General features: G+C 35.7%; 1 protein-coding gene across 1 annotated transcript in view; it reads right to left on the reverse strand.

The window, feature by feature from the left end:
* Positions 1 to 25,123, reverse strand: part of Msr1 (macrophage scavenger receptor 1) — a 61,513-nt gene that overhangs the window by 11,869 nt on the left and 24,521 nt on the right. Inside the window, exons 7-8 of the mRNA XM_090353991.1 lie at positions 24,222 to 24,311; positions 21,277 to 21,330 (exon numbers count right to left, since the gene is read on the reverse strand). Of these exons, the coding sequence (XP_090210117.1) occupies positions 21,277 to 21,330; positions 24,222 to 24,311 (144 nt within the window). The remainder of the gene's footprint in view (positions 1 to 21,276; positions 21,331 to 24,221; positions 24,312 to 25,123) is intronic.

Below are 25,123 nucleotides of genomic sequence, written 5' to 3' on the forward strand. Positions count from 1 at the left end.
TGTGTTTCTATGTCCTTTCATTTAGCATCATACTATATGGCCTTATGTATCTAGGTTTTGTTCTATTGTAAATCTCTGCTATGAGAGACCAAGGTTTCTACTGATTATGACAAATGAGGGAAACCATTGAGCCTATGTTCCTTTGAGTCTGGCTTACTTCACTTAATATGATTTTTCTAAGTCTTTCTTTCCATTTCCTAACAAATGGGGCAATGTCATTCTTTCTGAGAGCAGCATAGAATTCCATTGTGTATGAATATCACATCTTCTTGATCCAGTCATCAACTGAGGAGCATCTGGGTTGGTTTCATATCTACACCATGGTAAATAGTGCTGCAATGAACATCATTGTGCTAGTGGCTTTAGTATGTCTTGGTTTCTGGACAATTGGGTAAATGCCAAGTAGTGGAATTGCTGGGTCATAGGGGAGTTCTATGTTTAGTCTTTTGAGGAACTGCCATAATGCTTTCCATAGTGGTTGAATGAGATTGCACTCCCACCAACAGTGTAGTAGTGATCCCTCCTGGCCACATCTCCTCCAGCATTTGTTGTTATTAGTTTTCTTGATCCTGGCCACTCTAACTGGAGTGAGGTGGAATCTTAGAATTGTTTTGATTTGCATTTCTTTTATGACCAGAAATGTTGAGCATTTCTTCATGTGTCTACAGGCCATTTTTATTTCTTCTTCAGAGAAGACTCTAAGTCTTTGGCCCATCTTTTAATGGAATGGTTGTTACTTTGGAGATTAGTTTTGGAGTGATTCAATTTTTTGAGCTGTTCAAATAGTTTAGATATGAGGCCTTTGTCCATTGTATGAGTAGTAAAGATCTTCTCCACTCTGTAGGCTTTCTAGTTCATTTGCTAGCTATGTCTTTTGCCATACAGAAGCTCTGCAGGTTAATGCAGTCCCACTTATCAAGCCTTTCTCTGATTTGTTGTGATTCTTGGTCCTTATTAAAAAAGTTTTGACCTGTGCCGAGGAGGCCTAGTGTATCTCCTACTCCTTCTTGAGCAAGGACAAAAATCACATGATTGTCTCAATAGATGCAGAAAAGGCATTTGACAAGATCCAATACCCCTTTATGTTAAAATCTCTGGAGAAACTAGGAATCCATGGAACATTCCTCAGTATAATAAAGGCTGTGTATCACAAACCCACAGCTAGTATTATACTTAATGGCGAAAAGCTAAAGCCATTTCCTCTAAAATCAGGAATGAGACAAGGATGCCTATTCTCTCCACTCCTCTTTAACATAGTATTAGAATTCCTAGCCAGAGCAATAAGGCAAGAAACAAGCATAATGGGGATCCAAATAGGGAAAGAGGAAATAAAACTTTCCCTCTTTGCAGATGACATGATTCTGTAAATAAAGAATGCTATAGACTCCACTCCCAAGCTCCTTGAGCTGATTCAAAACTTTGGAAGGGTAGCAGGGTATAAAATTAACCCTCAAAAATCGCCTGCCTTCCTCTATGCCAACAGTGAGAGGAATGAGGCAACAATCAGGAAAGCAACTCCTTTTGCAATATTCTCAAAGAAAATAAAGTACCTAGGAATTATCTTAACTAAGAATGTAAAGGACCTTTTTGATGAAAACTTTAAAACCCTGAAAAAGGAAATTAAAGCAGAACTTAGGAAATGGAAAAACCTCCCATGCTCCTGGATTGGAAGAATAAACATTGTGAAAATGACAATCTTGCCAAGGGCTATCTACAGATTCAACACAATACTCATCAATATCCCAATGTAATTCTTTAAAGAAAGAGAAGAGGCCATCCAGAATTTCATATGGAATAATAAAAGACCCCATATAGCAAAAACACTTCTTAGCAGAAAGAACAGCGGTGGAGGAATTTCAATACCAAACTCTAGACTCTATTACAGAGCTATAATTATCAAAACAGCTTGGCACTGGCACAAGAACAGGCCTGAAGACCAATGGCATAGAACAGAGGACCCAGAGATTAAACCACAGACCTATGGCCACCTAATCTTTGACAAGGGAGCCAAAAAAATAGAATGGAAGAAAGACAGCCTCTTCAACAAGTTGTGCTGGCAGAACTGGTTAAGCACCTGCAGGAAACTAAAGTTGGATCCTTCTTTGTCACCCTGCACTAGAATTAACTCCAAATGGATCAAAGATCTCGAGGTAAAAGCCAACACACTGAAAACTTTAAAATTGTATTTTATCAACTAGAATTGTACTCAAACTCTTTTACAGAAACAAAACATATCAAAGCATATAGTATTTACCATGCATTCCATAAATGTAAGGTAGATTCAAGCATCTGATTGTGCATGCATGGTTGTCTTATGAAATAAACAGATTTATATGGTGAACATTCATTACCAATTACATCTCCCTCAAATAATATCAATGAAGTTGGCTTGCTCTGGAGCAGTGGCTCCTAAACATTACAGCACATTCCTAAAAGGTAGATCCCACTTTCAGAATTTCTCTTTTAATAGGTCCTGAATGAGGTCTGATAATGATCAGTTTCTGCTTTTTCTAGTTCTGGGATTTGAATCCAAGCTTCATGCTTGCTAGATAAGGACTCCACGACTTGAATCACACCTTAATCCCTTCATTTTAGGTTATTATTATTGTTATAGCTATTATTAGATTACAGATATGGTTTAGTTATTTTTGTCCAGGGCTGGCCTTAAGCTGTGAGACTCCTTCCTACATCTCCTTTTTAGCTGGAGTTATAGACATGAATCATAAAACCTGGCTTGCCTTTTTAAGATAGGTCTTCACTAGCTTTTTGCTGGGATAGGCCTTCAATCAATATCCTCTTGAGAGATCCCTGCTTCCCAAACAGCCAAGTTATAGATGTGAGCCACTAGTCCAGCTTAACTTCCCCTTTGGTGAAGTCCTCCTATGATGTTAATGAAACTGCTTCAGGGAGCACATGTTGAAATACACTAACTAGAAGATCATATTTATCCGAAAGAGAAGAGAAATTCCCTATTAGAAACAGGTACTGAGGCCAAGAAATTGCTTTGGTCTCATTCTAAGAGGTTGATGGCTAATTTCTTTTAAACTGGCTAAAATCATGGATTTCTTATTAGGCAACTTCTTCTATTCCAACTCCTTGAAGCCAAATACATGTGAGAATGCACATCTATCACTAGGATATTTTTCAATTAGATATAGTGATTGTAGGTTCACTTAAGAATTGATACCACTGCCCCATTTTGGTAATAGAAGACAGTGTACTTTGTCACCAGTCTCAACCTTAGCATTTTTCACCTCCCATTCATAATCTAATCTCTCTAAGACTGTGGAACATGGTTTTTCCTGAATTTCTCAAATTATTACATGGCTAAAAATGATGCCCAAGCTCTTTTACTCTCAGGTCAACATATTCAGAGAGAGGATTTTTTTATTTGGGACAGCAAAATAAATTTACGCATGTGAGATATATACCTAGAGATAAATTTTCCAGATTCATATTGTATGAATGAAGATAAGCAATGACCATGAGCCTTCTCAGTAACCCCCTGTATTAACAACTTTTTAACTGGTGAAGCAAAGAACAGAAACAGAAACCAAAGCAACTAAACCAAAATGGGAATGATAATGCACCTAAAGTCCATCTGATGTCTTTGGAATCCAAGGGTAAAATCCTGTATATGGAAGACAAATCTGCTTTCACCTGGGCTTCTTTGTATAGGTTGCTTCACCTATCTTCTGTGTTGCAGGGTTGGGACAGTTTGGATAATGGAAGATTATTACTTAAAGGTCGTAAGTTAAGCAATTCTGAAGTATGCTGCAGTCTCTTTTACAGTGACATTTCTAAAGTATCCAAGTTTTACAAGCTCCTATGGAATGATTGGTGACTGAACAGATTGGGTCATGCACATTAATATGATCTGGCTGGAGTGAAAGTAGTGAGGTATTTCTTTTCTAGTTGTGAATAGATAACAAGCTGAAACATTCATTCCATAGAAATTCTGCTTTATTCCATCAGTACAACGATGTTCATTGCAGCACTATTTACCATAGCAAAGATATGAAACCAACCCAGATCCTCCTCAATAGATGAATGGATCAAGAAGATATGGTACTTACACACAATAGAATTCTATGCTTTCATCAGAAAGAATGGCATCGCCCCATTTGTAAAGAAATGGAAAGACTTGGAAAAAAAATCCTATTAAGTAAGTAATCCAGACCCAAAGGAGCATAGGCTCAATGGTTTCTCTCATTTGTAATAAGCAATACAAACCTTGGGATCTCCTAGCAGAGGATTACAATAGCTCAAAACCTAGATACATAAGGCCATATAGGATGAGGCTAAAGGAAAGGACATCTGGGATCTGGAAACAAGAGCTTTATTTTGAGTGATTATTGTTCTTAATGTACTATGTTATTTCTCATATCTTTTGTTGTGCCTTGGTTATTCTCATATTGTTACAGTATCTTACCTTGTTAACTGGTATATTATATATATGATTATTTGCTTATTTGTAATAGGAAAGGGAAGTGTGAACAAGATAAGGGGATAGGGAGGAAAATGGGGACAAAAACATGAGAAGGGGTTTCAATGTGTGTGAAGTAATGCATCTACTAAGTGATGAATATAACTGTAACCTTTCTATTAATTACAATAAAAAAATTAAAGAGCAAATAAAAAATAAATTATGCTTTATTTTATGACAATACATTAACTCCAATACAAGCTTATTCTTGCATTCTTTTTCCTATCTTTGGCTACACTATATTCAGTTGTCAGTAAATCTAGGATTTAGTTTACTCTCACACACTGTTAATGAGCCATACCCAAACTGTTTCATCTCTGCAGGACCAAGTTTTTCAATGTTAGCTGAAGAAATAGTATCTGTTGTTACTTAAATGGGTCTAAACACAATTTTGTGTCAATTGCTTTTCTAGGTTTTGGGCTAATTTGACTAAAATACATATCTTGCCTTCAAGGTTTGTAAATTTATTTTGAAGCTTAGAAAAAATATAACTGCTTAAAATTGTGTACTTTGAGATTCCACTTCACTCCAGTTAGAATGGCCATGATCAAGAAATATAATAACAACAGATGCTGGCGGGGATATGGCCAGGAGGGATCACTACTACACTGTTGGTGGGAATGCAAACTCCTTCAACCACTATGGAAAGCAGTGATTCCTCAAAAGACTAAACATAGAGCTCCCCTATAACCTAGCAATTCCACTACTTGGCATTTACCCAAATATCCAGAAACAAGGACATACTAAAGCCACTAGCACAATGATGTTCATTGCAGCACTATTTACCATGGTGTAGATATGGAACCAACCCAGATGCTCCTCAGTTGATGATTGGATCAAGAAGATGTGATATTCATACACAATGGAATTCTATGCTGCTCTCAGAAAGAATGACATTGCCCCATTTGTTAGGAAATGGAAAGACTTAGAAAAATCTTATTACGTGAAGTAAGCCAGACTGAAAGGAACATAGGCTCAATGGTTTGCCTCATTTGTAATAATGAGTACACATCTAGGCCTCTCCAACAGAGGATTACAATAGCTCAAAAGCCATGTACATATGGTGATACAGGATGAGACTAAATGAAATTAACTCTAGGATATGGAAACAAGAGGTTTATCTTTGTGATTGTTGTTCTTAATGTATTATGTGTAGTTATTTCTTTTCTCTTTTTTTCTCCTTATGGTTAATCTCATGGGGTTAGGGTACCTGACTTTGTTACCTGGTATATTTTATATATACTTATTTGTTTATTTGAAATAGGGAAGGGAAGGGGAAACAATGATTGCAAGGGGGTGGTGAAAGGGAAAGGGACAAAAATATGAGAAGTGGTATCAAGTTTTGAGAAGTAATATATCCTTTACCTGATGAATGTAACTGTAACCTCTCTAGATATTATCCTAACAGTAAAATACAATAAAAAAGATCAAGATTTTATTTCATAAATTTTGTAGATTTTGAGGTTCCTATTTTGTGATGAAAATAGATTGATAAGTATATAATCTGCCTATGGTGTCAGTCATCTTTATTTACGTGTGTGTGTGTGTGTGTGTGTGTGTGTTTAACAGATTTTCTGATTTAATATTTGTCTCTCAAAGAGGGCATGTTAACCATCAAGAAAGCTTCTTCAACTAGACAACACTTGTCTCAAGGTTTCAGAGATGAGGCTATTTTATCTCTGTCTAAATGGGATTTTCTACTCTTTTTTGGAAGTTCTAGACTAGTGGTGAGCAACTTTTCCACCTGCTGGCCAATTCCAGTGTTCTTTCTGTTTTTGTAAATAAAAGTTTTTTGGAACATGTCCATGTCCATTGGTTCAACATTGTCTATGATGGTGACTGTAGTGATGAATAAGGTGACAGACACAATACTGCATGCAAGATGGGTATTTAATCTCTGGTTCTTTCCAGAAACATTAATACAATTGTAAGTGCTGCAGACTAGGCTGAGAGAGGACTTGAGTAAGGTTACTTTAGGTAAGTGACCTCTGGATATGTAAGGCTATGATTAATCTCTCCTTACACTTTAGAGAAAGTGCCTTCCTTGGTCCTTTCATGCAAATTATTTAACTACTGCAATTTTTTGCACAGGCCTTCATTTCTTCAGTTTTCTTTGTTGGTGAGGCTTTGTCTGAAATCCTTCCTTCAATCTTTCTTCCTATCCTGTCATATCAGCACCTTCAGTCCTACATGTGTGAAAGTTATCTTGGCTAAATTCCTTTTGCACTACCAGTCCATACCAAAGGCCTGTATACTTGTCTATTTTGCCCACCCAGATTGAGATACTATGGTTACAGAATGTAAGTTACTTAGTGGTACCTTGATGAAGTTACAATGTGAATAAATGAATACATGAATGAATCGTGAGCTTATTGTAATACAAATACTCCATGAGATGAGCTGATTGAATAGACAAATTCTCAAAAGATTAAACAAGAGAATAGACTTTAACATGTGGAGAGAAAGACTGACTTATGAGTACTATTGTGGGGAAACAAAATAAAATAGAAGGTTGTCTACTAAGAAGAGCATGTGAGGCATAAGGGCACAATGGGAGGATCTAATTAGAAGCCTTAAACATTCTGAAACCTGATTTTTATTGGCTCAGAGAGAAAGTCTATCACTTAGTAGCAGACAAATGTTAAACAGAATCTTGGGACTAAATGTCAACTCAATTTACAACCAGAAATGTAATTGCTTCAAAAATTGGAATATTTGAATCTTCTCAACAAGGACATTGTTTCCCCAAGGGCAGACTGCAGGGAAACCAAATCACAATGAGTGAATTATTAGTTTAATTAATTTATCAATTTATAATGAGACATAGAGTTTGCCTCTGGGAATGCCCTCTGCTTGTTCTTTATATGTGCTAATACATTCAATCAGGTTAGTTGATTTGATGGATCTCTGCTCTGATTCACTGTGCATTCTATAGTTTAACTTTCTAAAGAAAATCTCAGTATTTTATTTTCCTAATTCTTGAAAATATAGTACTGGTAATTTCTTTACTACTTTATAATGTTTGTATAAACAAAAATGTATACAAAATAGGTATTACAAATAGCTCATTCATACTCTATGACCATAAAATCATCAAAATAATAATAAAAGCAGGTAATTTTCAAAAGAAGAAATAAATTTATAAACCAATCTGAAACAATGATTCTAAATACAATACAAGTTAAAAATTCCAAGAGGTGTTTCATTTGTTAAGGTATACTTTTCATGGTAGAGTAAACAAAATATATTAACTATCTCAGAATAGAAGAATACTAAATTTACTCATGCGAATATACATTTTTGTGAGGATTTGTTCATAGATGGTCCTTTACTCCTTGAGCCACACTTCCAGTTTTAGTCTACATTTTATTGTTTGGGTTTTTTTTTTGTTCTGTTTCATTTGTTTTGTTTTGCTGAATTGGCCCTCTTTCTTATTGTATTTTATTGTTGGAGTAATGTATAGAGGGGTTTCAGTTACATTTATCAGGTAATGGGTGCATTACCTCTTGAACCTTGTTACTCCTTCTCATTCCTTTCCTTTGAATTGGCCCTCTTGAGGGGTGTAACTATTTCACTACCGTTATAGACAGTCCTCAACTGATAGTGGTTTGGCTTAATAGTCATTGCAGTTTATGATACTGCAAAAGCCAAATACATCCACTAGGAACTATATTTGGAATTTTGATTTTTGTTGAAAAAAGTAATATATCATTTTGTGTCTTCTCTCCATTCAGGGCAGTGACAGGAAACTCAGCTCCACCACACCAGAGACCAAGAGCAGAAATGACTCAAATTCTACACAGTGCTGGAATGCTGAGCCAGGTTTGGCAGGTCAGGTATATAAAATGCATTTTGACTCTTAATATTTTCAACATATAGTAGGGCTGTTAGGACATAATTCATTGCAATTAGTGAAATGTACATTCATATTCCTTATTTCATATTCTTGGTCATATGTGCTCTCTCTCTCTTGTTCTCTCTGTCTCTGTCTTTCTCTCTCTCTCACTGAACAACTCATTGAATTAGGCGTTTTGGAGTTGAACTTATTGCAACATTGTTTATCATATTAAATTCCAAATATGTTACATAAATGAAAAAATATTTACATGAAATGAGAGTTTGTCCTGAATGATTTTCTTATGTTCAAATTCATCTAGAAAGACAGCAGCTAGTTATTTAGAATATCTTTAATGAGGTAATTATGAAATGTATAAAAAATTTGTCTATAGTAACACAGCTAAATTTCTCTATAAAATTTATATAACAAAAATACAGAACCACAATCATAAAAACAGTGGCTCAACCTGTAATCCTAGCTACTCAGGAGGCTGAGATCTTAGGATTGTGGTTCAAAGCAAGACAGGGCAATAAGGTCCATGTGACTTTTTTTTTTTTTTTGCCAGTCCTGGGTTTGAGCTCAGGGCCTGAGCACTGTCCTTGGACTTTCTCAAGGACAGAGCTCTACCACTTCAGCCTCAGCACCACTTCCGGCTTTTTTCATTGTATGTGGTACCAAGGAATCGAACCCATGTCTTCATGCATGCTAGGCAAGCACTCTATCACCAGGCCAAACTCCCAGCCCTCCATGAAACTCATATTTTTAATTAACAACCAGCAAACCCACAATGGTACCCGCAAGTGGTAGAGTGCTAGCCTTGAGCAGAAGAGCTCAGGGACAATGTCCAGACTCACAGTTCAAGCCCCCTGACCAACAAAAATTTTATATAATAGTGTAACATGTTTATTTATTTCAGAAGTTGGGGGATATAAGAATTTTGTAGATTTCAAATTAAACAACACTATATATAAGGGAATTTCAGTGGTGAGGAAACATGTGAAATTATTTGATGGCGGAGAAGAGACTGAGGAGAATGATCAATGAGTGCTATGCTTGCTGAGGAATTTTTCCTTCCTTCTTTCCTTCTTTCTTTCCTTCCTCTCTCTTTCCCTTGCTCCTCCCTCTCTCTTTGTTTCTTTTCTTCCTTCCCTCCTTCCAGTCCTTCCTTCTCGCCTTTCCTCCCATCCTTCCTCTCTCTCTGTCTCTCTCTATCTTTCTACCTTTCTTAGTATATATTAATTCTACAAAGGGGTGTTATTTTAGTATGTCCATACATGCATAGATTGTACTTCAATAAAATTAAAACCTAATTATCTTCTTAATTAAAATATGATCATATTAAATTCCCATATTTCAGCTTCTAGACCACTAAAACATTGGAAACTACCTCAAAATAAATACTAAACACAGAAGATATGTAAAGCCTAAATTATATTAAATTACTTCACTGCATATGAATTAGAAAGAAATCTATTATTTCTACATTTTGTTTCTCATAAAAAATTATCAAGAGGGATTTTTTTGTTATTTTGGTTTTTTCTCCTTTGTTGCTGTTTTTGTTTTTTCTACCTTATGTCTTGTTTGTAAGTTTATCTTTTTGGTGGAGCGTAAGAGAACACACAGAAATAGAGGAATAAATGGTGAACAAATACAACAATGATACTTAACAGATACTGCTGAAAATTAACTATACAACTTGTTGGGAGGGAGTCAGGACAGAAACACTTTGAGAAAATGAGGGAAGAGGTAACTAGTCAAAAAAAATGTACTTATCACCTGATGTATGTAATTGTACATCATCTTTACAATAACAAGAATTTTTAAATTAAATTCATATTTAAGTTGAAACAACTTTGTATTTAAAATTGCCAATAAAATAAAATGTCTGTACTTCAAAGAAATATATTGGTATCTTCAAGGAATGCTAGTGTTCACTAAGGGGGTATTTGACATCATTTCCCAGCAATTTTGTTAAGGCTTAGTGGTTCATTTTTAAGTGAGCATTATTTCCTAGCTGTAATTAGAAGAGGAACTTTGGAATTTTCCTAAAGAACATTCAAATTTACCTTTTGTTGGGTTGTTTAAAATTTTATCCTTCTATTAAAACCCTGGAACAGGAAAACATCAGATCATCCATCAAGAATTGAACAAGGCTTGTTTAGAAAGCTTTCATTGGAACATTTTATGATTCAAGTTAGCATGCTTTTTGCCTTCTGAAAATGTAATTCTCAGAACTTGTAAATGTTCTCACATCTCTACTTTCAAGCTGTGGTCACTGGTAAGTGATCTAACCTTTATGAGCCCTATTTTGCTCACTCAGAAGTAATACATAATAGTCCCCATTTCATAGGACTGAGGTTTCAAAATGGCAATCTGTGAAAAGTATATTTTAAACTGTGAAGTACAATGTAAGCAGTCATAGTAGAATTAATTATATTTTCCTTTGAAAGTCATTCTGAAAACCTGTGAACTCACTGGCTGCAGGGAACTTCAAATGTGACACATGGGGATAAAAATGTCCCCAATTTGGCCTATTAAAGTTTAATCTATCCAGCTTTTGGCAGTGCTGACAAGTCACTATAGAATTTTATGACTTTTTTATAAAAGGAAAATAACTTTTCAAAATAACAGTCTTTGTACTTTGAGTTAAAGTTGGAAGAAATTGAAAGACAATATGTCTTCGCCCTGTCACTGCATGCTTATGTTTTGCTTATGCTAAGAAGTTCTCAGGTCTCTGCAAGCTGTGAGCAATCTGACTGACTGGCATTGATAGAAGACATTTGTGTGTTGAGTCTTTATTACATCTCCACCCAACAGAAGGGACCATAGTTCACGTATAACATCTGTGAATATTTATTTCAAGCTTCCTCCAGAAAACAATTGCTTCTATTTGCCCCATCATTTGTACAAACTCTTTCAGAAATATGAAAAAACCCAAATTGACATGTTTTTGTTTATAACAGAAATGACAGAGAACACCTGTTGTAAAGGAGGATCTCAATAAGGAGGCCATTAGATCAAAGTGCCAACTGCATGATTTCAAGATGGTCCCAATTCTCATTAATCAGAGAAGGGCAGGTCTATTATCCTGATGCAGAATACATCTTAAGACTGGACTAAGAGAACAGACTCTAGTCCAAGCTGTGCTGGAAACTTGCTCTATAACTTTGTTTACACTGTTTCATCTGATTGTATTTTAAGCTTATTTTACTTATTGTGACAACTTTTCTGATGACCTTATCGAATGGTTGTAAAGACGGGTTTCATTTACTGATGTATTTTGAAGTATTGGAAATTTCGTTAAGTATTTAAAATCAAATAAACTAAGATTCAGACTGTAAATCTACCACAAATACACAAGTTCTGTGGTTTTTGCACTGGTTGTTAATAGTTCAAAAATTCATGTGAAAACAACAGAGTAATAGATTCCTCAAGAGAATTATGTAAAGACACTACATAGTATATGAAGTGCTCTGCAGAGTTTGAAAAGTGACACAGAGGGGTTTTAAACTTATTTGCTGTCAAATGTATTTATTTGATGGGGGCAAAACTCAAAACACGTCAGTTCTGCTCTTAATGCTATTGTATTTTGGAAGTTCAGATTCCCATCCAAATGATTCTGAAAACGTGATTTGGCATGACAACACCATATAAGAAAAAATAATTTCTTAACGACATTGCTTTTCAGAACCCCCCCAAAATGATTATATACATCCATTTTGGTCACCAATAACACAAAGCCCTGAAAAGTAGAGTTTTTTTAAGTCTATATATCTGCGTATGATAAAGTCCCAGAAGTTATTCCACTATTTCCCATGGCCTGCAGCAACTGAAACAATATCTGGTAGAATATGGTCTGTTACCTATAATTCTTTTTCATTCAAAAAGAATGGAACTGGGATGGGAGTTTGGCCTAGTGATAGAGTGCTTGCCTAGCATGTACGGAGACCCAGGTTCCATTCCTCGGTACCGCATACATAGAAAAAGCCGGAAGTGGGGCTGAGGCTCAAGTGGTAGAACTCTAGCCTTGAGAAAGTCCAAGGGTCATGAGCTCAAACAGGACTGGCAAAAAATAACAAGAATGGAATTGCATACTGCAATAAGAAATTAGTAATATTTTTAAATACTGTTGAACAAAATGGATCACACCTGTAATCCTAGCTACTCAGGAGGATGAGATCTGAGTATCAAGGTTCAAAGCCAGCCAGGGCACAAAAGGACCTGAGACTCTTATCTACAATTAACCTCTAGAAAACAGGAAGTTGGTCTTGGCTCAAGAGTATAGTGGTAGTCTTGAGCTGAGGAGCTCAGGGACAGCACCCAGGTTGAGATCATGACCCATGACCCATGACCCAAAAAAAAAAAAGAGAAAGAAAGATAGAAAAAGATTTAGACTTTTCTTTGTCTTTCTTTTTTTTATGCTTGAATCCATTTTTCATACCTCAGAAGGTGTGAAGTCCTGTTGGGGACTTCCTGTGCTCGTGCCAAATTCATATGATAAACTACTAACCCAAAATGTGACTGGATTTGGGGATAGGGCATTTGCAGAGATGAGAATGGAGCCCTGTTTCACCAGAGCTGGTATTTCTGAAGAGAAAAAGCAGCAAGAGTTCAGTGCTCAGGCTGCTAGCAGAAGTCATGGGAGGAGGATGCTATCTGCAAGCCAAGAAATGAGGACTCAGGAGAAACCAACCCATTTGACACTTTAATGTTACCCTTCTGATATAAAAATGGAGGGAAAAAAAACCCTATATAAGAGATATAGTCCTGGAATTCCGTTTGGGCAGCGCAAGAAAGCAGAGGAAAATATACTTCTTTGTTTTACTTATGTTTTCTGTTACTGAATATTTATATATTAGAGGACAAACTGAAGAATCACAAGTGGATATCTCTTATATAGGGTTTTTTTTCCCTCCATTTTTCCCATTTGAGTGTGGTTATGTGCTCAAATGTACTAACATACACTTTGGCCATGAACTTAACTCCCAACAGGACCACAACACAAAGCTTTCTTCTTTAGGGGCCAGAATTTTGGCTTAGAGGTAGAGTGCTTGGGAACCATGCACCCAAGACTCGGGTTCCATTCCTGTGTAGTACATACAAAGAAAAGCTAGAAGTGGTGCTGTGGCTCAAGTGACAGAGTGCTAGCCTTAACCGAAAAGCCCAAAGACAGCTCTCAGGCCCTAAGTTAAATTCTCAGCACTGGCAAAAAAAATTTTTCTTATCTAAAAATTGCAAAAGTGTTTACATCACTAGATGTTTCAGTGCATTGATTTATTTAATTTTGGTTTTTTTCTGATCAAAATGTTACATATTTTTTCTGTGGGAAAAATATATTTCTGGATGTCAGGACTGGAAATGTAACAGGAGATAATATGGGCTGAATGATAATTTGTAATAAAAAGCATAACCATTTTATACAATACAGATGATTTATGCCATGTGGAGTTTTTGTGAAAACATTATACATGGAAATGGAATTTCCATGGATTTATCTGTCAGTAATTCCAAGAGTGAAAATTCACATTTAATAGCAAAGAAAGTAGAGTCATTTTCCTCATTAATTCACATTGGAATCCTGAACTATCTTCCTAGAATGCCCAGGATTCAAGTATTTTTTTATTTGAAGTGCATCAAACAGCCCATAAGAACTTAGAAGAAGCAAGAAATGAGAATCAATTCTCTACCTTAGACAAAAGAGCAGGCAACTCTTTTTTGTTTCCAGTGGTTTAGTGGATTTTTAGAGCATCATTCATGAGCCACACAAATAATCAGTACAAGTAGATGGCTGGCCATAAGTCAATGAGAAATATAGGAGAAATGCGGTGTTTTTGCCCAGCCATGTACCAAACGATGATGAAGACTTATTTATTGGTTCAGGGCTTGGCATTCCCCACCACTGATAGGAGTTAAAGGATAATGAAGGGGTTTCTTAGACACTTCAAGTACAAGCAAACTGAGTATGTGTTTCTGGATTTTTCCTTGAGATTCATATTCTAGGACAGTACATTTCCGGAAAAGATAGGCTGGCCGGGGATGGGGGGGTACAAATAAATTGTGAGCCTATACTTAGAAAGTATTTTAAATTGACCAGAGGAGATGATATTTTGTACATGCAAGGTCAAATTCCTTTCTATAAAGCAGCCATTCTCAGGAGAGGGGCAGAGCCACTTGTCTCCTCAGAAGTCATGTTGTGATGAAAGGCAGTGTTTCAGAATTTTCTCTTCTCTGCATTCTTGATCATACTAGTTAAATTTCAAATGTGCCATTGTGAAAGACTTGGGTGGAGCTGTATTTATTCCCTCTCCCCCCATACCCACTTTCTCTTTGATACTGGTGAGAATAAGGCTTTAAGAATCATTTGGGATAGAGACTAAGTAGGACAAGTGTTAACTACTCCATCCATTATTGATTCAGATCTCTATTTCAATTTACAACACATATTAGTTATTACACTATTAAGAAACATATATACCATGCCAACAGAATGTGGTTAGGTTTTTAGCAATAGTCTGTGGAATCACAGAATGAACTGAACACAGAATGACTGTCATGAATGAGCAACATTTAATTTACTGCTCAGGTATGGTATAATCTGCTCTACTAGGTTATAAGTAATGCTACTGACAGTATATTTTGGAGTTTTTTTTTTGAGGGGTAGTCCTGGGGCTTGAACTCAGGGCCTACGCAGTGTCCTTGAGCTTTTCCCTCAAGGATAATGCTCTACCACTTGAGCCACAGCACCACTACTGGTTTTTCTATGTATGTGGTACCAAGGAATTGAGTCAGGGTCTTCCTGTACTCTAGGCAATACTCTACCACTAGGACAAACTCCCGGCCAATATTGTGGAGTTTTTAGATACAATAAAAAGGAGACATATCAAATCAGCTAAATGGTACTGGAGATGTTAAGACTGAGTGAGTCTCTGAGATAAAGATAGAATATTAACAGATAGCTCTTTCCCAGGTGCACATTAGTAACTTTCATTAGTGATAATGGAAGCTTTGTGAGCATTGCAAAAAGATTAGGTTCTGCGTAATGTTCTTGGGGGAGAGACTGCAGTCTGCAATGTGTGGAGAGGTTATGAAAGTAGGCACAAACAAAGATGGACCTGGAATATTTGTTTTGTAATTTCACATATCATGAGCATTTTTTGTGTCCTTATTGTCTTCAAATTATTAGACTCATTCTAGAAAACCAGACTACCTTTGGAGAAACCTCAATACTGCTTTCCAGAGTGGTTGGGCAAGTTCACATTCCCATCAGCATGTGTGGTAGAGGTCCCTTTTGGACACATCCCTGCCAGCATTTGTTATTGTTAGTTTTCTTTTCTCTTCCTTTTCCTTTTTTGTCAATCATGGGGTTTGAACTTAGAGCCTGGGTATGATCCCTGAGCTTTTATGATTAAGGCGCTCTACTACCTTGTGCCACAATGACACTTCTGTTTTTTTGGTATTTTTCCTGCCAGCTTTGACCTGCTTTGAACCATGATTCTCAGATCTCAGACATCTGAGTAGCGAAGGATTACACATATGAGGCACTAATGCTTGGCTGGTTTTCTTGATAATAAGCATTTTAACTGGGGAACGTGGCATCTCAATATTGCTTTAATTTGCATTTTATTTTTGGTCAGAGATAAATATTTCTTCTTGTGTCTTTTGCATATTCTTCCTTCCTGTTCTGAGCAGTCTCTCTTTAAGTTTTCAGCCCATTTATTAATTGGGTATTGATTCTTTCAGGATATATTTGGGGATGGTTAATTTTTTGAGCTTTAAGTATATATTTTAGTATATATGTATCAGACTCTTGTCTGATACATAGCTAGTAAAGATTTTCTCCCATTCCGTGGGCTTTCTATTTTTCATGCAGAAACTCTTCAGGTTTTTCTGTCTTCCCCTATCTCCATACCCTCCACATCAGATGTCTGTACTATTTATATGGAATAAAAAAACTAATGTGCTCAAGAACTGAATGGATGGTTTCAGAGACTGATAGATGTAGCTTTGAGTTTCTGCCCTTTGATGTTTTATATATATATATATGTATATGTATGTATATATGCATGTATATGTATAGGCACACACACATATATATGTATATGTATGTCTATAAATGTATATGTATAGACATATATGTGCATATATATAAATAAATTCTAATCGAACAAATGGGAATTCTAACAGTTCTCAACTTTATTGTATTTCACAATGAAAATTCTATATTAAGTTTGGGATATTAAATTGAGAACCAAATATCTTGGAGTTGTTTTCCAGTATCTCTGACCATTCTGTAGCCAGTGAAGTCTACACCAAGAACAGTAATAAAGGAGTCCCCCACACTCTTCCTGAACAAGATCTGGATGTTTGCAACAGGCATATGAGGTTGCTATTTTCTTACTACTGAGGACTATATACGCCACTGTTGAATCTTCCTTTCTTTTTCCTGGAGATTCTGGTGATGCCAGCAAAGAATCATCCCAGTACCATTTGGAATTCTAATTTGTTTCTTGAAATTCACTCTACCAAAGTGTTAGGCTCAGTCTCTGTCTTTAGGAGTCCATAGTATGTTGTGGACCTTGAAGTTATTTCCTTTTCTTTTAACTAATATTCTTTGCTCAAAGTCATTGATTTGGGATCTGGTCTATCTAATTGCTCTATCTAATGTAAAGTCTTGTCTTAACTTCCAGCATCTTTCTTTTCAGTTAAGATGCTAAGTTATTTTCTCCCATTTCCACTTTATTTTTTACCCAGTTCTGCCTACAGAGTTCACATGCATGAGGGCCAACCAGGAATAGCAGTTTCAGTTCAGACAGACCACAATGAACCATATCTTTTAATTTCAAAGCATTTTATGACTTTACAGAACATCTTCAAACATATCTCATTTGGTCTTCACAACCACCCTGGTGAGGTGATGTTGGCATGACCATGAAACAGGACAGGGGATAGAATAAAAAAAGGGTTAAGATACATGTAGGCATATGACTAGTAGTACTTTAATAAACCTTGGGGCTATGTGTCAAAACTTGAAGGAAAGGAAAGTTGTTAAAAATGTGGTCTATTAATTTCTACAGAGGCACTAAAAATAACATGAAATCCCACACCTTTCTCATTCCTTTTTTATCTGGCCTTATTATTTCCCTTTTTTTCTCTAAAAAACAATTTATTTTCCTTCTCTATCTTAACATGCACTTAATATCCATTCCTTCTAAACTATTTTCCTATCTTGAGAACCTGCTCTTAAAACATAAAATGGAACTTTTTGAAAAAAATATATCAACATTATTTTTTATTTTTATTTATTTATTTATTTACTTACTTACTTACTTTTGCCAGTCCTGGGGCTTGAACTCAGGGCCTGAGTACTGACCTTGGGCTTTCTCAAGGCTAGCACTCAGACACTTGAGCCACTTCCAGCTTTTTCTGTGTATCAAGGAATTGAACCCAGGGCTTTGTGCATGCGAGTCAAGCACTCTACCACTAGGCTATGCTCCCAGCCCTCAACATTATTTTTAATAGTAAAATATTTCAGTTTGAAATGGAAAGACAACGTAAGCAAGTTTTGAGTCAAATGTGTTCAATAAGTAAGCTCCATTTTACTTCACCTTAAAATTTAAAGAAAAAAATGATGCACTATGAGTTTGGAAAATAAGAAGCCAGGAAGATAGACTAAGCAAATACAAATAAATCTATTTTTATATTCTAAGGAATTAACAATATTTGTCTCATCTGTAAAATCATACAGTTCTATTATATCTCCTAGAATAACTCTGATGTTTTTATTTGTATGTGTCTCTCGGGGAGAGCTGTCTCTAGAGAACCAAAGGCCAATATCTATCTTATTAGCTAGGCTATGTCATCGTTACCTCTAGGAGGTGCGCGTGTACCTGCTAAATTCAGGTATGGAGAGATTTAAACCTATTTCCTACCTTGAAAGTTCACTCTAACCAGTAACTCATGAGATTTCGCTGGAACCCAACGGATTAAAATGATTCAACAAAAAGCAGGTGAGTGGACGCCAGCGGGCTCGGACCCTGGCCATACAGATGAACCGGCGTATCCCACAGGTCATCATGAGCCAGCCAGGCTGGAAGTGGTGAGAACGGAAGTGATGGTGAGCGAGTGGGGAACGCTATGAACATCGCTATGAGCATGGCAGCAGAGGCTTGAACAGTACCATGGAGCAGAAGGGAAAGCCCAGTGGAAGCCAGATATGCAAACCAAGGTCATTTGGAGGAGCCGAAAAGGGGTCTTGGAAGTCAGGAGTAACGATGACCTGTCCAGAGGTGAAACGCCTTTTAGTGAGGTGGTAGCATAGACTGTCCTTCCCGCCCCACTTGATCCTCCAAGGGCCTTATCCTAACATGACCTGGGGCTTGTACTGGTCCAGCATCTGCTTACCATATTCTATTCCAAATCAAATAACTATTCCTTATGAAAGACAGCTGAGGAATACTTTCTCTGCATTATTTTAAAACAATGATTACAGCTAAAGAACGGAGTCTTGGGACCTCATAGACTTTGTCAAGATTTATTTATCTAAAGAAGAAATCAATCATTGTTTTTATTATATTCATATCATGTCTAAACTATGTAAAATATAGGCCAAAGAATCCAATATAATTGCCATAGGCCAGAATAAATGATACGGGGAATCTAGCACTCTGACAGTTGGTAGAAACTTGGGAGCCACTTGAAAGAGTGGTCAAATTATAAAATTCATTTAACCTCTGAACCATTGGTTCTACGCCCAGTAAATCCTTTATTTATTTATTTATTTATTTGAAATAGGGAAGGGAAGGAGAAAAACAAGATGACTAGGAAGGCATGGAGAGAAGGAAATTGGGAGAAAAACATGGGAGGGGTAGCAATGTCCAAGAAGTAATGCACCCATTACATGACAAATGCAACTGTAACACCTCCGGCTATAAAATACAGTTTATTAATTAAAAAAATAACTGTGGGTTTGAGTTTGGCCTAGTGATAGAGTGCTTGCCTAGCATGCACGAAAACCCGGGTTTGATTCCTCGGTACCACATACATAGAAAACAACCCGGAAGTGGTGCTGAGGCTTGAGTGGTAGAGTTCTAGCCTTGAGAAAGTCCAAGGACAGTGCTCAGGCCCTGAGCTCAAGCCCAGGACTGGCAAAAATAATTAACTGTGAAAGATGCAAAAGTTTTTAAAAAAGTATTCTCACAAGATTATGTATCACAGTATTTAATATAACACTTTTAGAGATAAATCAGAGGCAGTACAAAGCATTATACATTCAGAATAATTGTGGCATAGGTATCTATTAGAATGTAAAGGTATTGAGGGAAAAGAAATAGAGCCATATGTAATGACAGAGATAAATGACTGGTATAATGACTTAAAAACTGAAACTATAGAATATATAATATTAGAGATATATGTATATGATTCTTCCTTTTTGCAACACTGTAGTGTTATATTATAAATTTGCCATGGGCAAGCATGAAGAATCCAAGGACTACATGCAAGTATAGCTCACTTATTGCTTTCTCAAAGTATGTGCATAAACTGTAAAATAGCCATAAAAGTCTACAGCTGCCATTTCTAAACATAGCAGAAAAAGAATGGACCAAGCTTTTGATAACCTCAGGTAACAGAAAACAGTGTGACTGCTCAGTTTATAGATTGAAAACATGAAGTTCTTTATTTGCCAAACTCAACTAGAGTTAATGTTTAGAAGCTCAGAGAAAGCCTCAGGAAGAGAGTTGGGGCACAAAAAAAAAAATAAAGGTAGAGATAAATTTTAAAGAAGAGAAACCTAAAGAACTCAGCTGAAATTAAATGGAGAAAAAGGAGAATGAGGGGAGTGAAAAGTAAGCAGTTGACAAGAAATCACTTTAAAGAAATTAACAAAGAGAAAAAAAGAAATATATGTGATTCCATTACCTTAATATAATATTAAATCATTATATAACACTGAGAAGATATTGAGAAGGCATTCACTATTCTGTGCTGTTCAGCTTTGCAAATACCACATAATGGCAATGATACCTCCACATTGTCTAAATGTAAAGCTCAAGCACAGTAATTAAGTTAAAACAATTATTTTTGCAATAAAAAGCCAAAACATTGGCATTACATATTTTTAAACAATTCCAACTAAGATTTTTCCAACTACATTTTATGATTTTATAAAAAAATTGTTCTAAAACAGATCACTGAATGAATAGATTATGATCATTATATCAGCTATTTGAATAAACAAGCACATATGTAATCTGTAGCTCCCACTGAGGATACAGACGGGGGATTCTGAAAAGTTGACTGGGATTCCTCGTTTATCTCAATAATCCTGCCATTATATTAGTGTAGATTTGGTCTAGGCACTCAATAAATTATTCATGGCATGCTAATTGATCTTATCTAAAATTTATTTTTAAGATACAATGTATAAGCTTTCTATAGAGCTACATTAAGCTCACATCCCATAGACAATGACCTTGTTATGTTCTGTTCAGTTGCAAAGGTCTAGGATGCACAATTTGACAATTGAAAACAAAGCCCTCCCTCCAATCAGGTAATTATTCTTTCAAGGCTCCTTGTTTGTCTAAATTCCTATACCTGAGGATATAGTTAGTTCATTAGTGGATAAGGCAGTTGTAACAGTTTCCATTCACAAGCCTGCCTTTCCTTTAGACCACTGAAATAGAGTTTATAAAACAAATCCAGAATATTCTGGGTGGAATTTTTAGAAAAAGTGCTCTTCACAATTAGGCAATGAGGTTGAAAAAAAATTGTGTAGTTTAATGGATTTTTTTTACTCAAATTAGGATCTTTTTTTGGGGGGATAGAACTAGTTTCCATAGACTTTCCATAGATTATTGTGCTAAATTTCTCAAATTTTTTGCCAGATTCAGACCATAATATCTCAACTTATTTATTACAAAAATACACACAAAATAAGAAACCATACACTTACCTACATAGCTTCCACTTCCTTTTTCTCCCTTTTGTCCTTTTGGTCCAGGATTTCCTTGAAAAAAATTATACCAAAAAAGAAATCAGTGCATTTAATAATACTCCTTTCCCACTCTTCCTTTCTTCCTCCTTTCAGCTTCCCTTTCCTCCCTTTCTTTCCCTTCCCTTCCCCTTCCTTTCTCTCCCTCTATCCTTTCGCCCTCTCTCCTTCCTCTCACCCACCCTCTCTCCACTTTTAAAGGGAATATCTAGAAAATAAATCTTTAGCTTCAGCAAGTAATTTTACTTTGTTTTAGACAATGACTTATAGGCTTGAACTCAGGAACATTTGGTCACTCTTTTCTGAGAGCCTGAGTGCTGAGATTATAAGCTGAATTTCCAGGCCAATGTCCAATAAGATACTTTGATGGTGACAATTTCATCTCACAAAAGTAGTACTGCTTTCAGTTATTAATTCTTCCTTCAAGAAAAAAATTACTATCTTGCAAGTACTTAAGTTCTTAGTATAACTGTGGGACTGGTTTTAGTGTTGTCTGTTTCTAAGTTTTTTAATGTCCCTTACAAAATTGAGAACTTCTTTCTTTTCATCCAAATTCCATCAGGATATGTCACTTAAAATTCAGCCTATGGAATACTGATGATTTAAAAACCTTTGTCTTGAATTGGTTTGTTTTGATACTTACTAGGTATTAAGTATACTTGTAAACATTTTTTCATATATTTTTATTGTAATTAATAGAGGGGTTACATGATATTTGCCAGATAGATGGTGCATTAATTCCTATACATTGATACCCTTTCACATGTCTTGGTCCCCATTTCCCTCCCCCCTACCCCTCATCTTGTTTTCCCTTGTTTCCTATCCAATTTCAAATAACCAAATACAAATATATCCAATATATCAGGTAACAAAGTGAGATACTGTAACAATATGAGATAACCAAGGGACAGCAAAAGAGATGAGAGATAACATAGTATCTTAAGAACAACAATTTACTTGTAAACATTTTTAATCAAAGTCTGTTTTTTCTCTGTAATAATAAAACACCTCCCACTGTAGAGATGATTTGAAAATTAATTACCATCTTCATATACCATGTATTCATAAGAGATGGCAGCTTCATTTATATTATCTATCTCTCACAGGTTAGCTAGAAATGGAGTGTGTGTGTGTGTGTGTGTGTGTGTGTGTGTGTGTGTGTGTGTGTTTCTCCTTCAGGGGCGAAGCCTTGGAAGTTTAGCTCTAGTGCTTCCAGTATTTTTCTGGTTATTTGGAGTTTCTCAGATTTGTTTGGCTTGAATTGAGGTTCTCATATCTTAACCACCTGAGATGCAAGAGATAAAGATACAGGAGTGAGCCACCTGTACCCAGCTTCAAATTTCCAAAAATGCAATAATATGTGCTGCAAGAAGCATGAGACCTCAAGCACTTAGAAAAACACTTATTCTCAACTGAAGTTTTGTTTGGAAGATTTAATTGAGTGCCAGTCATTCTTTATCAGAGCAACATGGTGAAAATTTCCAATTATATGATTATATTTTATATCATTACATTCACTTCTCAATTGTGTGATAATGTACTCAGGTACAACTAAAATTGGCAAAAGCTATTACTAAATATCACAAAGTACTCAAAAATTGTCTTATTATTTTAGTTGTGTGCTTTTATAAAGTAGACTGAGTAGCATATTTTCAGATTATTCTAAAGGAAAATAAGATGAAGGAAATTAAGCCAATGTGGAAATGATTATTTTAATTCATTACAAAGGTGATAATATACTAGATAGCTGAAGGAAAGGTAATATACATAATACTTGGAAGCCTTTTGTTTTTATAGTTCTCAATAAGCATTAATCTTAATATAACAGAAGAAAGAAGAAAGAAATAGAGGGAAGGAGGGAAGAGGGAGAGGAAGAGCAGAATCAGGAGGGGGAGGAGAGGAAGAAGAAGAGAAGGAGATTTTCTGCTCCCACTGCAGGAATTCAGAGTGCAAGATGACAATATTGAGAAGCTGCTTTTACACAATAATGTTATATATAGAAATATTATGTAATGTTATAGAACAGAAATATTGAAGTCACAGACTTGCCTGGACTGTTATTTCACATTAATTTTGTAATCGATTACATTAATGTAAGTACAAAAAAGCTCCAAAGCAAAAAATGTTTACTTTTCCAGGAATATGAAATTATCACTTTGATAATATTTGATATCACTATAAAATACTACACCAATTTTTACATTAAATTTAAGGACAAATAAAACATATTTATTCTTATTTCCCAAAACTACAGTTAGCTGTCTTGGAATCTGCAAGTAGATTTGCAATTCTGTCAAATGTAAGGTTTTAACTAAGTGATATAGATAATTTCAGGAAAATTGACAATCAAATTCTTTTCCCCATATTACAAAAGAGCATGATAAAAGCCAGATGCTTTAGAGGTTTTTGGTATATAAATATAACATTCACTCCAGGTAATCATATGTGTAGAGGAGACTAATTACAGGCTGCATATTTGTGGCTAGTCAATTTTTCCTCAAGTTAATTGGTATCAATGTTGTTCACCTATCCTGACATTATCAGCAATTCTGAATAGTTTTTGAAACTGCTAAAATTCAAAACACCAAAGCCAATGAGCATGTGCCACAAAATGGAATTCCCATTGAAATGCAAAAGACTAGAGTTAATTCGAAAAAGAGTTTATGAAACTAAATACACATTTACCATGTGAACAAGCAATGACACCCCCAGGTAATTGGTTTTCTTTCTGTGTGTGTGTGTGTGTGTGTGTGTGTGTGTAGAACTCAATTTCAAAGTGTTCAGATCACAAAATAAACTCTATGTACGACTATTCATGAGATAATGAATCACTTTAACTTTGAATAGAATCCTATGATCTGACATTTCTTGCACATTTATTAACAAAACACGCAGTATTATAATACCTGTCCTTCCTGTCTTTCCTGCCTGTCCTGGGAATCCTTTATTTCCAGGAAAGCCAATTGCTCCACGATCACCTTTTTGACCTTGGGGACCTACATGATCAAAAAGAAAAGAAAAATTTATAACAATCCATTTTTCACATTGCATGTATGGAATTAATATGAAAGTGAGTCTCCAGATAACTTGAGTGATAAGAATAAATGCTAGTATTTTGAGTACAATGTAGGTGTTTAATAAATAGCATTTTGTTGGGAATATTAGAAACACATCACAAAGATAAATCTTGGAGTGTTAATGCTATGTAATCAGCCAGGACATTGAAGCTTTTAGTGCCACAGATCTGCCACTTTGCAAATCGATTGAATCACAGTGCTACAGAGATTAAAAAACACACGCACACGCACACATAAGGTTGATCTGTGGCTTAATGTGTAGGTGAGGCCTTAATGAACTAACTAAAATCATAAAGTAGAATTATTTCAAACTGACTACCTCATACCCTTTATTTCTCTGGTATTAACAATTTGTCATTATGACAGAAAAATTGAATACAGAAATTAACTAGAGAAGAATCCCTAAGGAGATAGAGTTGAATGTTTTTGTTGTTATTGTTATTTGCCAAACCAAATGACAAGCTGTTAACCTAAAGGAATTGTTATCTCTCTAGCAACTCATTCACTCACTCATTTTATGAGGCAACTGGATAATATCTATTTTTGCACATAAGCAAAACCAACAGTCCTATACAAAGACCTGGCAAAAAAGAAACTTGGAGATGGTATTGTATATGTCATTAACAGAAGCTGAAATATCTTAAAATGTTCTTTATATTTCATATACCTATAGTCAAAGAGAGCTACAAAATTAGCTCCCAAAGAGAGTATTGCAGCAAATATAGCCAGAC

Source organism: Megascapheus bottae, chromosome 20, assembly GCF_031878675.1.
Source record: "Megascapheus bottae isolate mThoBot1 chromosome 20, mThoBot2.hap1, whole genome shotgun sequence".
In the NCBI taxonomy this organism is placed as follows: domain Eukaryota; kingdom Metazoa; phylum Chordata; class Mammalia; order Rodentia; family Geomyidae; genus Megascapheus; species Megascapheus bottae.